Here is a 19024-nt window from a genome sequence, read left to right as displayed (position 1 = left end):
CTTCATGGCCTTGGAAGATTATTCAACATCCTCAAGGTCCTATCCTTTTATCCCCACATAGTGGGGATAATAACTGATAATAACTGATCTCAGAGAATATGTTGATTCTCTGACAGCTACTTAGGTTGTTTCCACCTGTTGAATATGTTGATTCTTTCTATTCTCCCTTGAACACCAATTATGGGACCTACGGCAAACGTTAGTGATTCTAGAACATGACACTATGCCCCAGTGTCTCAGACTTGGTAACTCCTTATCAGTCCCCACATGGAAATCATCTACAACAGACAAGTTATATCCACAAGACCTAAGTTGCTCACAAGATGCTCCCGTCCTTAGAAATAGTATAGGAGGGGCACCTGGATGGCTCAGTGGGTTAAAGCCTCTGCCTTCGGTTCAGGTCATGATCCCAGGGTCCTGGGATCAAGCCCCACGTCGGGCTCTCTGCTCAGCAGGGAGCCTGCTTCCCCTCTCTCTCTCTGCCTACTTGTGATCTCTGTCAAATAAATAAAATCTTAAAAAAAAAAAATAGTATAGGAATGTGGAGAAAGAAAAGATTACAAAATAGGACCCACCAGAGGAAAAATGTTCTTTGAACATTCTTTGCATCCTACTACTTCCTTACCTAATAAGCTTTGAGATGTCTCCATGCTCTAGGCCAGCATTTCCCAAAGAGCGACAACAGTCCCTTGAGATAATTCCTGAAAATCCTTGTTGTTCTAGGTCTGATCTGCAAACCCAGTCTAATACATCCCCACCTTGGAGACTTGGGGTGCATGTGGACATCACCGCTCTGAGCAGCTCTGGGTTAAAGTTGCTTCATTCTGGATTAACCCAGGATTTCCCAAACCTGTTTGGCCATCTTTACCCCTCTGATAATAGCAAGTGCCCCGTTTTCCTAAAGTTGACCCCAGCTTTCATGGGTCTCCATTGCAGCCCCTCATTGTCCCAGCCACAGCCCTACAGACCCTCTCACCATGTAGGTTACACTTACTGGGGTACTGGCCCCTGATCGTACCTTCTGATTTTAATAGCTTGAAATAAAATTCCCAGAACACACAATTCACTATTTGGAAGTATACAATTCAAAGGGTTTTAAGTAAATCTGTTTAATTGTACATCCATCCCCACCACCAATTTTAGAACATTTTTAACTCCTTCCTCCACCCCCCAAAAATACCCATAAGCAATCTCTACCCATTTCACCTCTAACCTCAAGCCCTAGACAAGTAATAACATGTTCTAGTTTTGCTTGTTCTGTACACTCTTAAATGGAGTCACACAATATGTGGTCCTGTGTGCCTGGCTTCTTTTGCTCAGCTGGCTTTCAAGGTTCATCCACATGGTAGCCCGTATCAGGCCTTTGTCCCTTTTTGTCCAAACACCAGTATATGGACGTACCAGGTTTCATTTATCCATTTGTCAGCTGACAGTTACTTAGGTTGTTTCCACCTGTTGGCTATTACGAGCAATGCTATTATGAACATTTGCATAGAAGTTTTTCCATGAACTCCGTTCCATTTCTCTTGGGTATATATCCAAGAGTGGAATTGTAGAGTCATGTGGGTAAGTGTGCTTAACCTCTTGAGAAACTGCCGAAGTATTTTCTAAAGCAGCTACACATGTGACGTTCCCACTGGCAGCACAGGAAGATGTTCATTTCTCCACAACCTCACCCACATTGTCACTATGTCTTTTTGATTTGACATCCCAAGGGGCGTGAAGCAGTAGGTCATCGTGGTTTTGTGACCCTGTCTTTGATGGCCCACTTGTGAGGTGATGATCGCTCCATTCCAGGCACCCAGCTGCCTTCTTCTCACTATGCACTGTATCAGTTCGTCAAGATGCAGCTTAAATCCCACAGGTTTCTTGGACCATCTGTGACCACCAGGACTCCAAGCTTGATCCCAGTGACGCCATGCATGTACACATCCTGCAGTGGCAGGTGTTTTGGCTGACTAGGGTTTCTCTCCCCAACCAGACAATGTGCTCCTTCAGAGTCCGGGAACGCTCTTCCGTTTTTCAGTGCTCATTCAGCAAGCCGTCTGTCAGATGGCTGCTAGCACACAAATGCCTGCAGGTACAACTGAATGCAGGAGCTGAGGTGGAAGTAGGTAGGCTGGAAGAGTGGGCACTCTGGGTCTTGGACTAGGAGGAAGGAGCAGAAACAGCAAGTCGTGGAGGTGAGTGCCCTCTCTTAGAGGAAACTACAGGTTCTCGTGCAGAGGCTAGAACTAATGAATGTGAGGTTTCATACAATTTCTACCTTTATTTTTTACTTGAGAGAGATTTTATTTGAGAGAGAGTGTGCATGTGTGATGTGGGGGGGGGGGGAAGGGGGTAGGGCAGGGGGTAGAGGGAGAGGAAGAGAAGGAATCCCAAAGCAGGTTCCCATGCTGAAAGTTGAGCCCAATGCAAAGCTCAAGCTCATGATCCTGACATGACCTGAGCCAAAACCAAGAGTCAGATGCTTGGAGCACCTGGGTGGCTCAGTGGGTTAAGCCTCTGCCTTTGGCTCAGGTCATGATCTCAGGGTCCTGGGATCAAGCCCCACATCAGGCTCTCTGCTCAGCAGGGAGCCTTTATCCCCCTCTCTCTGTCTGCCTCTTTGCCTTCTTGTGATCATTCTGTCAAATAAATAAATAAAATATTTTAAACAACAACAACAGTCAGATCCTCGTCCAACTGAGCCACCCAGGCACCACTAACCTTTTCTTTACTGTGAATCTCCATTTACTCTCAAGTCTAACTCTGCTGAATTCAACAGGGGTAGGGGCAATGACTAGTTGCTGGCTGTATCTATCCCTCTGAGCTTTGACAGGATCCCCCAACCCCCTCAGAGCATCAGGAGCTGGAAAGTCTCTGATGCGAGCCACATCAAGAAAGAAAATCTGTAGGGTGACCTGAGTGTAGACAAAGCAGGAAAGAACAGCCAATGAAAGAAATGTTTCTCCAACAAGTGGTGTTAGAAAAACTGAACAGCAACATAAAGAAACTGGACTACTTTCTTACACCACACACAAAAATAAACTCAGAACAGACAAAAGTTCTAAATGTGAGACAGGAAATCATCAAAATCCTGGAGGAGAACACAGGCAGCAACCTCTTTGACCTCGGCCATAGCAATTTCTTACTAGACACATCACCAGAGGCAAGGGAGATAAAAGCAAACACGAACTATCGGGGGGATCCATCCAGATAAAAAGCTTCTGCACAGACAAGGAAATAGTCAACAAAACTAAAAGGCAGCCCATGGAATGGGAGAAGACATTTGCAAAGGACATATCTGATAAAGGGTTAGTATCCAAAATCTAAAAAGAGCTTATCAAACACAACACCCAAAAGCAAATAATCCAGCTAAGAAATGGGCAGAAGACATGAACACTTTTCCGAAGAAGACATCCATATGGTCAACAGACACACTAAAGATGCTTAACATTACGTGGCATCAGGGAAATACAGATCAAAACTTCAATGAGATACCACCTCGCACCTGTGAGAATGGCTAAAATCAACACAGGAAACAACAGATGTTGGCGAGGATGCGGAGAAAGGGGAAGCCTCTTGCACTGTTGGTGGGAATGCAAACTGGTGCAGCTACTCTGAAAAACAGTATGGATGGAGGCTCCTCAGAAAGCTAAAAATAGAACTACCTTATGATCTATCAATTGCACCACTAAGTGTTTACTCAAAGGATACAAAAATACAGATCTGAAGGGGCACCAGCACTCCAATGTTTACATCAGGGTTATCAACAATACCAAACTATGGAAAGAGCCTAAGTGTCCATCAACTAGTGAACGGATAAAGAAGATGTGGTATAAATACAAATACACACACACACACACACACACACACACACACAGGAATATCACTCAGCAATCAAAAAGAATGAACTCAAAAAGAAAAATAAAAGAACAAACTCTTGCTATTTGCAAGGACAAGGATGAAGCTACAGTATATTATACTCAGCAAAATGAGTCAGAGAAAAACAAATACCATGTGATTTCACCCGAGTGGAATTTAACAAAATGAAACAGATGAACATATGGGAAGGGGAACAACAACAACAAAAAAGGAAACAAACCGTAAGAGACTCTTAATAGAGAACAAACTGGGAATGATGGCGGGAGGTGCGTGGGAGATGGGCTAAACGGGTGGTGGGCATTGAGGAGGGCACTTGCCATGAACAGCACTGGGTATTATATATAAGGGATGAATCACTAAATTCTACTCCTGAAGCCAATACTATACTCTATGGTAACTAACTAGAATTTAAATAAAAACTTGAAAGAAAAAAAAAGAAAAGAAAATCAAATCCCCAGTGAATCAAGAGATATAACTGCTGAATCCAAGGCCAATGGAGTCACAGTCTCCCAATACCCCAAGTCATTAACTTTGGTTTCTCACACTGATTACTTCACCCAGCTGTTCTGGTGATCAGATGCAAAGCGCACTGTGCTAAGCTGTGGCTACTTGAATCACAACATTATTTCAACAGCTACTGATGAATTAAGGAGGAATTCAACCCAGTCAGGAAGTATTGTTTAATGAATGTGGTCTAGCATCTGGAAATGAGAGACAAGGTCCATACTGGAAATACAGCAAAAACTTTTCTGCCCAACAAAGATTCTGTTGGGGCTTCCAATGTGTCTCTCGAATCAGTAAGAAACCGTAAGCTGCTGACACCAAAACTTTCAAAAATAGCTCTCTCCCATGGCCACACATGCTGGACTTAATGCTTCTAATGCGCGTTCATGAGCAAAAATTGCATAAGAATGTCAGCAAAATTATTTGGCTACAACCTAGGACTCAGTGAGTAAAATGAGTATAAACTTTAAAACCCTGAAGGAAGTAATTCCTGGTCCAACTTTAACATCCAAACCCCTTAATTGTGAAATTCATAAACCTAGGGCAAGGCTGTATCATCACCACCCTGTAAAACTGCATCCCCTTCCCTCTAGTGGATGTGAACATGGACCCAAGCAAATGAAATAACCCAAGTATCGAATAACCATGCACCCAGCTCCAGGCATGGAAGGGAGGAATGGGGGCATTTAAGCAGGAGGATCTATGGTGTGAAGAGCTCTGGAGGCTAGGAGGCTATCAGGGCACCCCAAAAAGTCTTCAGTAAAAGAACCCCAGCAACTTCTGATACATGTAAGTGCAACTGGGTAAGAGGAGAATGGGACGGAAAACAATGATAAACGACATCCATCAAGAGACAAGTCAAAGAGCTGCTAGAACTTTTAGTATAGTAGAAAGTCATCAGAAACAAGCCACACTCGTGTGTGTGTGTGTGTGTGTGTGTGTTTTAAGATTTTAGAGACACAGAGAGAGAGAGAGAGAGTGTGTGTGTGTGTTATGTGCACGCATGCTTTTGAGTAAGGAGAGGGGCAGAGGGAGACAATCTCCAGCAGACTCCCCACTGAGCAAAGAGCCCAATGTGGGGCTCGATCTCATAGCCCATGAGATCATGACCTGAGCCAAAACCACAAGCCAAACACTCCAATGACTATAACCACAAAGAAGACATCCTCCAAAGAAAGGAAGATAGTTGAAGACTCAACGCAAGTGATTCTCCCAAAGCATGGGAGCCTGTCCCAATCCCAGGTCTTTCTCCACTTTGCCATACTCTTGACCTCCCACAGTCACACCTGAGTGGGGCTGCATACTAAAACACCGAAGCACATTAAAACCCATTCTTCTCTCCACATGTCCTGACCATTAACCATGCTTTCTGTCAGGAGGCTTGCGTCAATGAGTTATCAAGCTAAGTGATTTCTAGTCAAGCCCTGAAGTAGATTAATACAGTATGTGGTCTTCTTTATGGCATTAGAGTTGTCAAAGGTAGAGACCATTTTAGCCCCCCAGGTGCCCACCACACTTTAGAGAAATAAAATGGTTATGGATCATTCTGTTTGTTGAATTGCTCATCCCTCCCATTACTGCTCACATTGAACATGGTCAGTAAATATCCATAAGGAAGCAGAAATTTTTCTACACTGAGTTATATAATCAGCAAGGAAATACTAAATCAGGAGAGAAGTCTACAGAACAGCCTTCTTTCACAGAAACTTTCACAGGGCTGAAAATGATACCCTGAAATCCACTGAAACAGATCATCTGACATGGGATTCCCCTCTCACTAAATAAGCCAAAGCAGCCCTCCTCCCCACAAAGGACTTCCCTAAGTTTGCTAGCTCCATAAGGAGTTCTCCAGAGATGGCAAGAAAGATTTGCTTGGAAAGATCCAGCATGTTAGCATTAATAGGAATATGCATTTCTACCAAAACGTCGGTGAATCTATCTAACCCCACCTTATGCCTGAATAGTTCAAGACCATTGGTGTGGTGATTAGTTTTACATGTCAGCTTAGCTCGGCCTATTTGGTCAAGCAGTAGTCAAGGTAGTGCTGGTGAAGAGATTAGCATTTCAATTGGCAGGCTATCTTTTTTTTTTTTTTAAACCCATGACCCTTCATAATGTGGGTGGGCCTCAACCAATCAGATGAAGACCCTAAGAACTAAAAAAAAAAAAAAAGTTTACCTTCCCTGAGGATAGAATTATGACAGCAGACTGGCCTCAGACTTGAAATACAATATTCACTCCTCCGGAGGTCTCCAGCCTGCCAGCCTGCCCAGCAGACTGCACAACCACAGAAAACCATTCCTTAAAATAACCCACAGACCCCTCCCCAAACACACACATTCTCCCTCTCTTTCCCTGCTACTGGTTTGTTTCCCAGCAGAACCCTAATAGAATCACCTAACCCACTTTCCAATGAAACAGACCAGTACCCATCTTTCAGAGCTTAAAAAGGTGGGGGGGCAAAACAGAGGAGATTGACTTAAGTCTCTAAAGAGAACTCTAGACCCACTATACATAACCCCTGTTTTGAAATTCCCATTTCAAATGCTTGGTAGCTCAGGAAGTTCTCGGAGTCCTGGTTCCTTCAAAGGAAGCAAGACTTCAGCGGGATCTGTGAAACGCATGATGAGCTAGCACGGTGAGGCTAGAAAATGAATCTGTTACCCCAGGAGGGGAGGCAAGAAATCTAAAAGGCAGGCAAGGACAGAGGAAATTGCAAGGCATTTGTTTTTGTCATTTCTCAGAAAAACTGAATGAAGTCTTAGGAGCCCCTGCTCCTCAAGGAGAAGTTCAGGTTCACAGGATGACAATGACGACAAGGGGAAAGGCAAAGAAAACTAGAACCTGAGTTGGATCTGTCCCCAGTACTTTCACGCAACCCCAGAATCACCACTCGACCACTGGGCAAAAGCAGCCAAGGAAGGAGACACTTCCCTTTCTGCCCTCCGACTACCCAGGACCGCTGGGCTGAAGTCTTTCTTACCTGGCCATCTGCTTGTAGGCTTCTTCTGCCACAGCAAAGATGTGTGGGTCCATGTCCCCCATGTTTTGGCCGCTGTAGGCATAGATGACATCTTGACCATAGATTGGCAGCTGCTCATAAGGATTAATGGCAACCAGCACGATCCCTGCAAACAGAGAATGCAGTCAGATTGCTGACAGCAAGACGGCCAGCCGGCACAAGTCTTTTAAAGGCCTTGTTTATATACATCAAAACAAAACATGGAGTAGGAGAATGAATCACAACCAATCACTCAACTAAATCAAGATGTGTCTGAGTCTCCACCAGGCACTGTGCTAGGCTTCGGCGGAGAAAAGAAAGCCGGGCCTCCAAATACCCTAGAGTGTTGAATAAGCATGTGTGCGTGCACATACACAGATGCTCAGCAAACAGCCCTCCTAAAATACACGTGAAGTGCTGCACAAGCAAATCTTGTCACAACCGGTGTTAACTAGGGGATGCTGGTGAATTACTTAAACTCTAGGTGTCCCAGTTTCCTGGACTATAAAACTGGGAATCCTAATTACCTTCACCTGCTTGTCTTGCAGGTAATGATTAATAAAGAACTCTTGAACCAGCATCTTGCATAGCAAGCACAGAGTGTTAGATTTTTATTAGCTCACATCATTTTATATCATGTATTATTTTTCACTTTTTTAAAAAATGTTTTGTATCTCCTGAAAGTATGTCACAATGACGGACTCAAATACATGTTGCATGAAGAGTCAGCAAACCATCGAATACCCCCGATCTTTCATGGAAAGGCAAGGTAATATTGGAGAACATACAAAGAAAAATGAAATCCCATCTTCAAGAAATTCATGCCTTTTTCTTTCCAGTAAGAGCACAGTCTGGATCTCAAGAGAACCACTGACAGAGGTACCAAAAAAAATGGGAGCTTTTCCAGTCATGTGGGAAAGTACAAGAATGGAAAGGTCATTGCCGAGACGGGAGATCTCCTACACGGTGTTCCCCTCTGGTGTTTGAAAAGGTACACGAGTCAAGAAAATGAGAAGAGAATGGGGAAAACATCTGCCCCCCAAAAAGTATCTGATAAAGGAGTAATATCCAAAACCAATAAAAACAACTCTTAAAACTCGAGGATCAGAAAATGATCCATCTGATAGAAAAATGGGCGAAAAATCTAAACAGAGACCTCACCAAGACCCAGAGACGGCAAATAAGCACATCACATTACCACCAGGGAAGTACAGATTACAGCTCTAAGGAGATACCGCCACACACACATTCAAATGGCCAAAACCCACAACACAAGACAACAGTGAATGCTGGTGAGGATGTGGAGGAATGAAAGTTCTACTTCGTCGCTGGGGGAGCACAAAATGGTACAGCCACTTTGGTGGCTTCTTACAAAACATGCTGTTACTGCAGAATTCAGCTTTCACACTCCTTGGTATTTATCCAAAGACGGTGAAAACATTCTATGACACTAACACCTGTACATGGATGTTCACGGCGGCTTTGACAACAGCCAAAACTTAGGCAACTACGAGTGCCTTCCACAAGTGACTCAAACTGTGACACACGCAGATAATGGACTGTTAGTGTTATAAAAGGGGGCTTATCAAGGTATGAGAAGACATGGAGGAAACTGAAACGCCTGTTACTAAGTGGAAGAAGCCAATCCAGAAAGGTCACGTGATTCCAACCCTACACTAGCCCACAGAGGACAATATGATGGTGGCAGCAGGGAAGATCAGTAGTGGCCAGGGACTGGGGGGGAGGGAGGGATGCACAGGTGGAGGCCAGGGGATCGGAGGGCAGTCAAACTACTGTCAGGGTACCATCATGGTGGATCCATGTCGTCATGCATGTGTTCAAACCCACAGAATGTCCATCCACCACGACTGAACCCAATGGAAACGAGAGACTTTGGGTGATAACGATGTGTCAGCGTGGGTTCTTCGGTTGTAACAAACGTATCGCTCTTGAGCAGAATGTTAACAGGAGGTGAGGCTGAGCATGTGTGGGGGAAGGGGGTGTTAAATGGGAAATCTCTCTCTCGTACTCATTTTCGCTGTGAACCTAAACACAGTTGCTTTAAAAAGTCTAATTTAAAAGGAAAAAAACATACCAGAATACTTGGAATCATCTGGTGTACTACATTTCAGGCTAGGGAGAGAAAGACACCCACCAAGTCTTCAAATGGAAGTCTGTCCAAAAAGACAACCTGGACTGAAAAGTAACACCTAGAACTGATATATTTCTCCTAAAACTAATGACTTGGAGGAGTCTCTCAAAAACAGCCTTAACATGTTGTCCTGCTTGTTAGAGGGCTGTATAAAAATCTAATTCATGTAGCATTTTGGTATTTCAGTATTATACTCCGAGGTCACATGTTTTCCTAAAATGTCTCAGCCACTTTCAGAGCAGAAGGGAGTGCTTCTTGAGGACTCCATATCCTGTGCCATGTTGGTCACTCTCAACAGTTGACACTGGAGGGGCCAACTCCAATTTGGAGAATTATGTACCAATACCAGGGGCTTTTAGAAAGGATGACTTTAAAAAGTGAAGCTGATGGTTTTGTTGTTGTTGTTTGGGGTTGTTTGTTTGTTTGTTTATTTATTTATTTATTTTTAAAGCCCAACTTGTTGAAGTCTCTGATAACTGATGGTCTTTTTCAAATAGGCTTCTCACCAGCAATCAGGTTGAAGAAATATTTGCGAAGCTACTTCTCAAGCACTGAAGTCTAGCAGAAAAGCTCAGGGAACTTAGGAGACAACCAACCAATTCCAAACCAAAGTGGAATAATATCACAGTGCAAAAAACCCTGGTCCTGAGGCCTCCCTTGTGATCAACAGAGAAGACCAGGGCTCAAAGCACAGCGGGGACGACTCCCACCACCCCCCCCCAAAGCAGCCACAGCCTGACTGCTCAGCCAGACCCCAAAATGGTTTGCTCCTCAGACAATCATGGACAGGCCTCTGGTTTTCACCATACCACTTCACACTCCCCAGAAAAGAAAAGAAAAAAAATGGAATGCAGGAAATTGAGAAGTTTCAAGAAAAACAAAAATGGAATTTATGGACTTTTGTTTTAAAGCATTTGTCATGTTTTCTGCTCATGAATTCAACAAATATTCATCATGCACCATGTTTGTACACGGCAAGGGAGAGGTCAGACAAAGACAGACTATCTTAGGCTAGAACAGAAGCCTGCTAGGCATCGGTTTCCGGGGGTGTGCCCAGTGAGGGCACAGACACCCGAGCTAGGACCCTAGAATGCCTCTACTGCTTTCCTACAGACCCCAGACTACGCCGAAGTCAGTCAAGCCACACCGTGTGGTCCATTTCTTTCCTGGTTGAGCTGTGATTAACACCAATCGTCCCACCGAGATGCAAGGTGGCCTAATTAAGCCACATTCTCTGATTGCAAACCCTTCAAGGGTCTCGGATGAGAGGTACTTAGGAGAATGCTAGTAGGATTCCTAACTATTAGAGCTGAACACGTACAGTCTGAAGATCCTAAGTCCTTTTAAACCCATGCAGACAACAGACGCACACCACTTACCACAGTAAGTGTAGATATGGTTCGACTCCAGGAAACGGACCTTTAAATTGTGCAAAACTGCAGGCTCGTGTAGGTAGCTAAGGGCGGTGAGGTCATTTTCTCCCACCAGGATATCTGGATTCCGCAGAAAAGGCAGCTGGTTGCTTTGGACATCAATGGGGTATTCCCGAATCTGAAGAAATGCATGTAATAGACACAAAAAGGCAGGGTTAGGAAGCATGTAGCCTGCATTCGCTGTCCTGTCGGCTAGGGTTACTGTGCTCACATGATCCTGAGTGATGGAGACCAATAACCCATTCTAAAGAAGGGCCAACTGAACGGAATGTTCATCTTGCCATAAGAGATGCCGAAAACTTGCTGGTGACATAATCCCAATGTATTGAGATAAAAAATGAATGACACTAGAGATTTGGAAACACAATGAGATTTAATGACATATTCTACTGGCTTGTCGAGCTCCTCCATAGTGGGTCTTTGGTTGTGGTTGCAATAGGAGTACTGCTCCTTCTCCCAAGCAGCCAACTTTCTTTGCTCTCATTTAAGGCTCTTGCTTTCCTCCCCTCATCAACTGACCCATTCCCTTTTTATTGGGATTGCCTTACAACTAACTGCGCTACATGAATGCCCTCAAGTTGTACATCTGTTGCGCGACAGGCCGACTGCAAGCTACTCCAGAAAAATCATTTCACTTTGACATGTGTCACCAGGGAGTCTCAAATGCAAGGTGCCATCCTTGTGACCCTAGCGTGACACTTAGATGGGAGTACTCCAAAGATGTTTATTGACAGGACAGACTTATAACTGACTTATGTATATAAGTATATATTACATTCATCTATGTAATAAAAAGATGATGTTCTTTAGTGTTTAAACAGTAGACTCTTGGCTTGGGTTACCATGTTTTATCTAAGTTTTTTCATGGTGTTCTTTAAAATCTAAAAGCTTGTAAAAAAACAGTTTCTCAAACACTACTTATGTGTAGGCAGAGTCTGGGGTGGGACCCAGGAATCTGAAATTAAAAAAAAAGAAATCTACAAGTAGCTCTGCAACAGGTGGTCTATAGATATTTTAAGAACCACTCTTATATAAGCCTTTCAGGAAATTCTATGGGCATAGCCTCAATTTACTGGAATAAATTTTTTTTTTCCCAAAGAACATAAATATCAATGTTCTCTCTTGCCCCACTTTTAGATGGTCTTGCACAACCAGATCTTAAGGTATACTATAGTCAGCACGTATAGGAATGGTGCTAAAATCGGCAGACAGACAAAATCTAATAGCAGATCCAAAAATAAATGCAGACACAGAAGGGAAATTTGTTCATAACACTGAAGTTATTAAAAGGAATTTTCCTTCTAATTGCAGCAGGTAAACTTGAAGCTGTTTAGAGAAGAAGAACTGAACTTGTGTTCTAGTCTCATTCCCTCATACAAAGTAAGTTTTAGATAAAACAAAAGAATAAGATCAAAATGAGAAAGAAAATGTAGTCCGGTAGTTTTAAAACCTTCAGAAGGAAGTACTTTTAAAGAATGATGGGAAAGTCAGAAGTATGTTGCAAATTTTTGTATTTTGACGATCAGTAGAATTTTTAAGCCATCATAAAACACACCACATGCAGAGTAAAATGAGAGAGGGGGAAAAGGATCTTGCATTACATAACAGAATTAAACTTAGTAACCGAAGTTTTAAGAAGTCAAACAGAAAACTAATACCCTGGGATACCTGGGTGGCTCAGTCCATTTAAGTGTCTGCCTTTGGCTCAGGTCATGGGAGCCTGCTTCTCCCTCCCACTGCTTGTGCTTTCCTTCTAGCTCTGACAAATAAAATCTTTAAAAAAAAAAAAAATACCCCAACAGAAAATTATGTATAGGATACAAGCCACAAAAAAAAAACTACAGACCACATGAAAAACTATTCAATGGCCATTAACCAAAGAAATGCAAATAATAGATCAGCAACACCATTATCCACCCCATAAGCAAAGGTATAGAAACTGGTAAGACCTTCAATAGAAAGGATGTGGCCACCCAGGTGTACTGTGCCCAGGTTCAGATGGACTCACCTTTTTTTTTTTTTTTTTAAAGATTTTATTTATTTATTTGACAGAGAGAAATCACAAGTAGACAGAGAGGCAGGCAGAGAGAGAGAGAGAGAGGGAAGCAGGCTCCCTGCTGAGCAGAGAGCCCGATGCGGGACTCGATCCCAGGACCCCGAGATCATGACCTGAGCCGAAGGTAGTGGCTTAACCCACTGAGCCACCCAGGCGCCCCTGGACTGACCTTTTAGAAGGCAGCTGGCAACAGCCCGTCAGACCCTTTCATGAATAGACTCTTTCTTGGCCTCAGGAGACCATCTCGCAAATGGGCAATGATCTCAACAATCTCTAAATCGTGAAAGTTAAACCTGACATCCAACTGTGTTTACAGACAAGCAGCTACCCACAGCATCCTGCTGAATTTATGAAGAGAATGAAATACAGCAACATCCCCACAAATTAGCAACAGTTAGCCATGTTAGTGAGGTTTTCTTTGTATACGTTCCTATTGGGTGGGGTTATGTATGTGTTGGTGTGTGTGTATCAAGGCTCTTCTTTTTGTGAAAAGGTCTTTTATCAAGTTTACTCCATAGAGGAGAGAATAAACTAGCTATCACTCCCTAGCAGGATACAGAATTTCTAGAAGATGGGCAACAAGGGGAAATGGAGTTGAGATTTTAAGTTCTAGAGGTGATGGCTCTCCCCCACCCGCCACCCTTTGCCTCTAGCTGGGATCCTAACTGTACCCTCCCTCTCGCTGAGTCTGTCTGCAGACCTCCCCGCAGAGATGTCCCTGCCCCTGGAGCGACAGGTCTGCTCTGCATGTCCTGTGTGGCTCCGCACCCCACGCCCAGCCCTGGTACGCAGCCCAGGACACAGCCAAGTACAGAACCACAGGGCTCCCCTAGCCCAACCCCTGGTTGTTCAGATCAGAAAGCAGGGACCTGAGCTCTGAGTCTTTAAACCCTGAGACAGAAATGCTGGCATTTCATTTTTCCTCAGATGGAACACTCCCTCGAAAACTCTCCTCCAAGTGCACAGAGGGAAATGCATATGCAGTTTTGTGAAAATAAGGTCCACAAACAAGCCAGTGGTGCCGGTTACAGGAGGACTGGAAAGTCAACATGCCCCGAGCCACAGCAAGGCTGGAGGAGGTGCGAGTTCAGCATCTAACGGAGCAGCGTCTGGGCTGTGAGTGCATCCAGGGGGAAGCAGGGAAAGAGGGACTTAGGGGTGTTCTTTAATAGGATTTTGATTCTAACACTGCTGTTAGTATCGAACGTTCATGGCTAACATGGTTTTATTTGAAATCTAAGCGTTCAAGATGTGATCAGGGACCATGACAATTTCCTGGCACAAAAGACCTCACAATGTAGTAAGTGGGGCCATCGGAGGTGAAGAGGCAACCAAACTTTAACACTCGTGACAAGATTTAATTCTCAGTCACCCTCCCATAATGAGCAGGTCTGCTCTGCATGTCCTGTGTGGCTCCACACCCCACCTCACCCCGAGATAAGGAACTGATGGCCATCTCCAGCTGGTCCTCACCTAGCATATTTGGACTAGTAAAAACTTGAGAATATAGAGGAAGAGGTTAGGGGATTAGTCCATACTTGCCCTTTCCAATAGGCCAGCACTTGTGGCTATTGAAATTAAATTCACTGAAATTAAACACAATCAAAACTTCCATTTCTCAGCCCGCACGAGTCCCATTTCAAAGGCCCAGTGGATACCTGCGGCCAGTGACTACCACACTGGCCAATACAGACAGACCACAGTCCACTGTACCAGAATGTTCTTCTGGAGAACATTGGTCTAGATTGTTTTACACTCTATGGGTCTATGGTTTTAGAATACTTAGTAGGTGCTCAAAAATTATTAGCTGAATGGAACACTGGATTTTTTCATGACCTCTCTCATATCAACTCATACCTGTGTTATACAGAATTACATAAAGAGAACATGATCCTAGAAATACCCTTGCATGACAACTACCAACACAAAGATTTGGGGCTAAGAAGAAGCATGTATGGTAGATAAAGCCAATTTCTTTCTCCTACTCTACCCACAGAACTAAGAGATCCAGAGAAAAGGAAGCTAGTACTAATACGGGTAACAGCTGGCAGGGGGTGGGTGTTGACCCTGAAGGGCTACACATAGCGTACTCTGGCACCCAACTAGAGAAGTCAAAATGGGCTCAGAACCATGGTGGAACTTTTAGGTATGGTGTCTACCACGGTACATGTTCCTGGTTTGAGATGTCGGCAAGAAACTCGGAAGTAGGGGCCCAAGGGGGTTTCAGAAAGAGTGTGCATTTAGTAGGAGTATGAAAGGCACACTGGAGGTAGAGGCCAGTATGTCACCAAGTTGCTAATAGATTTCTAAAGATTCCTGGCCTTGACCTTTTCATTTTCTAAATCCTATATTTACCTATGTATTAGATTCATTACAAGCTAAACCAAAAGCCCCCACAAGGATACAGACGTGCTGTTTTCACTGCTGTATAACCAGACCCTGGCATATCACAGCGCAACTGCTTTTAATGAATTGTGAATAAATGGTGATACAAGTAATTAAGGGAAGAAAATAGCCATAAAGGAAAACATAAGTTATTTTAAACAAAATGACAGCAGCATAAAAATACAGAGTCCAAGTTAATCTTTTGATTCCAAATTAGCCAGAAACACAGCTTTGACATTCTGCTGGAATCGTGGGGTCCTAGTTTGGCTTTTGACTAGGTGGGCCTCAGCAAAGAAAAATCCAGACCACTTCCTCTATGGGCTTAATCCAGGGTTTACTTAACCTCCACACTATTCACATTTAGGATGGGGAGTGGGGGTGTTGCTGGCTGCCCTGGGCATTCTGGGGTGCTTAGCAACATCCCTGTCCTCTACCTGCCAGACGCCAGTAGCAGACCACCCTCCTTAGTTAGGACAACCCAAAACGTATCCAGACACTGTCCAATGTCCCTGTGCTGGGTGGGGTAGGGAGAGAACAGGGAGCAGAAATCACTGCCTCGACCATCTCTGAGCAGAAGCAGCCAGACAAAATGTCCTAACTGATGGAAAATACAGCAGAGGGATACAGCAGAGGAAAGGGGGCAACGGTAACAGGACACAGATCCCTCCAGAGATGGATGCTGGCAGTGATCGCACAGCAGCGTAAGCGCCCTTAATACCCGTGACGGCACACCTCGGAAAATGGTGAAGACGGTCATTTCTAAGTTACGAGTATTTTACAATAAAAATATTTCCATTGGAAAATTATAGCCTACTTTAGGTAAGATAACTAATTGCATTGGTAGCAATATAACTAATAGACCTTTATGCACCATTTGTTCTATAACTTTAAATGTTTTTTGTGTATGTACAACACAAACAGAATAAATACAGTCTTCCTCCCATTATCCTTGCCATCTGAACAAAGACAGCCTCAACTGTGGATTACTGAGCTACTGGAGGCAAAAAATTATTAGGTGACCAAACAAATATTAAAAGAACAGAAATAACCAGTAAAATGAAAATCACTTGCACTAAGAAGTTCTACTGGGACAAGCGTATTGACCACTCTGAGCTCTTACTTCACCAGCTATGCACACAGCTGACATTTCCCTGAACTGCACTGATGAGCCCTGTGGACATTCTCTAGGTGCACAGGTCTGAGTGTGCCAATGGTCAAGCGCAGTGGTCCAGTTCCTCTGCAACATTTGCTTCTTGGCATAAAGAACCAAGCTGGCCATCTCCTGGCTATAATAGCTTGCGATGTTTGGCACCGTCCTCAGACCTGAGTAAGAGGGCCCCTTCCCTGGGCCCTGCATCTTCAAGGGCTCCATCGTTTTAAACACAAAACAGAAGCTTATGAAAGAATACATGGTCACTCTGCCCCTTGGCATCAGGCTTCGGTGCTGACGCAGTGAGATCTGCAGCCCTCGGCACACTGGGACTAAGCCATTTGGCACACTGGGACTAAGCCATTCAGCCCCAGGGAAACGCTCCTGCACACCTCTTGCTCCACGTTGTCAGGTAAGACAATGGCCGCCAGGTCCTAGCAGGCCTGTGGACTCTAACACTGCCAACACCAGAGACAGATACCGCTTCCAGGCGTGGGGAGGAGCCGGGCAGTCAAGATGCTTAGAGTAAATAAAGCAAAGGCAAATTAAATTAGCACATTAATCCTGCCTTTCGGAGGCACAACTGCAAAGAAAATTCACACATGGAAATACCAATACCAGGCCCAGTGTCAGGTCCCCACTTCCCTAGAGGCTCGGGGCTCCAGAGGCCCTAACAAATTAGTACAGTGTTTGTAATCACGGCAACACGTCAAGAAGGAGATGTTGCAATACTCCATGATTCATGTTCCTCTGCAGTTTCTTTACATACAGGTACAAGCACAACATGCTTAAAGACAACAGTTATTTACACGGCAGCCAGATGGAGATGGAAGAGTAAAGAGTCGCAAACATGTTTTTAATATATTAGATGTTTTCGTTTTCAAAAATCAGCAATGTGGGTTTCATGTGCCTGTTGACGAAGCATGTCTTTACTGGCAGAGGCAGGCTCACACCCACCCGCTTGCCTTGGCCCCACCAATGTTCAAGGGCTCGGGTATGTGGAGACACAGGTAGGATACAAACACTGAATACGAACTCCAGGCAGGAGACACGCAGAGATGGAACATACCCAACACCATAAAGGCCATGTGTGAAACAGCCACAGCTAATGTCATCCTTAACAGGAAAACCAGAGCTTTTCCCTGACAGTCAGGAACAAGACAGGGATACCCACTCTAACCATTACTATTTAACATAGTACTGGCAGTCCTAGCCTCAGTAATCGGGCAACAAGAGGAATAAAAGGCATCCAAATCAGCAAGAAAGAGGTCAAACTTTCACAGACAACATGATATTCTATTTAGAAAACTAGAAAGCACCAAAAAATTGCTCAAATGTATGAATTCAGCAAACTTGCAGGACATAAAAATCGACATATAGATATCTGTTGCATTTCTAGATACCTAGGAATAAACCTAACGAAAGAGGTTAAAAAAAAAAAATCTGTACTCTGAAAATGATAGAACACGATGGAAGAAACTGAAAAAGACATAAGGAAATCAAAAAACATTAGATGCTCATGGATCAGAATAATATACATTGTTAAAATGTCTATGTTATCCAAAGTAATCTACAAATTTAATGTAATCCCTACAAAATACCGCCAGCACGAATGGATAAGGAAGATGTGGTCCATATACACTATGGAGTATTATGCCTCCATCAGAAAGGATGAATACCCAACTTCTGTAGCAACATGGACAGGACTGGAAGAGATTATGCTGAGTGAAATAAGCATAGAGAGCAGAGATAGAGCCAATTATCATAAGGAGAGAGAGCCAATTATCATATGGTTTCACTTATTTGTGGAGCATAACAAATAGCATGGAGGACAAGGGGAGAAGGAGAGGAGAAAGGAGTTGAGGGAAATTGGAAGGGGAGGTGAACCATGAGATACTATGGATACTGAAAAACCACCTGAGGGTTTTGAAGGGGCAGGGGGGTGGGGGGTTGTGGGAACCAGGTGGTGGGTATTGGGGAGGGCATGTACTGCACGGAGCACTGGGTGTGGTGCAAAAACAATGAATACTGTTACACTGAAAAGAAATTTTAAAAAATAAATAAAAAGACAAATGTATATTGAGGAAAAAAAAAATACCACCAGCATTTTTCACAGAACTAGAACAAACAATTCTAAAATTTGTATGGAACCACAAAAGACCCCAGATAGTCAAAGCAATCCTGAAAAAGAAAGGCAAAGCTGGAGTTACCAGGAAAGTATGGTACCGTCACATAGATCAGACACACAGATCAATGGAACAGAACAGAGAACGCAGAAATGGACCCACAACTCTCTGGTCAACTAATCTTTGACAAAGCAGGAAAGAACATCCAAGGGGAAAAAAGAGTCTCTTCAAAAAATGGTGTTGGGAAAACTGGACAACACGCACAAGAATGAAACTGGACCACTTTCTACACCATGCACAAAAATAAACTCAAAATGGACTAAAGACCTAAATAGGAGACCTGAAACCAT

At 43.7% G+C, this 19024-nt stretch overlaps 1 protein-coding gene across 3 annotated transcripts in view; it reads right to left on the bottom strand.

The window, feature by feature from the left end:
• The window catches only part of MYO5B (myosin VB), a 342993-nt gene that overhangs the window by 174470 nt on the left and 149499 nt on the right, over positions 1–19024 (bottom strand). For all 3 annotated transcript variants that reach the window (XM_082699234.1, XM_082699233.1, XM_082699232.1), the window contains exons 3-4: positions 10904–11075; positions 7355–7499 (exon numbers count right to left, since the gene is read on the bottom strand). In XM_082699234.1, coding sequence (XP_082555360.1) covers positions 7355–7499; positions 10904–11075 — 317 coding nt within the window. The remainder of the gene's footprint in view (positions 1–7354; positions 7500–10903; positions 11076–19024) is intronic.

The sequence above is a fragment of the Mustela nivalis genome, assembly GCF_964662115.1.
Source record: "Mustela nivalis genome assembly, chromosome: 14".
Lineage (NCBI taxonomy): Eukaryota > Metazoa > Chordata > Mammalia > Carnivora > Mustelidae > Mustela > Mustela nivalis.
The sequence above is the reverse complement of the archived record's forward strand: the minus strand, read 5'-3'. Positions and strand labels throughout refer to the sequence as shown.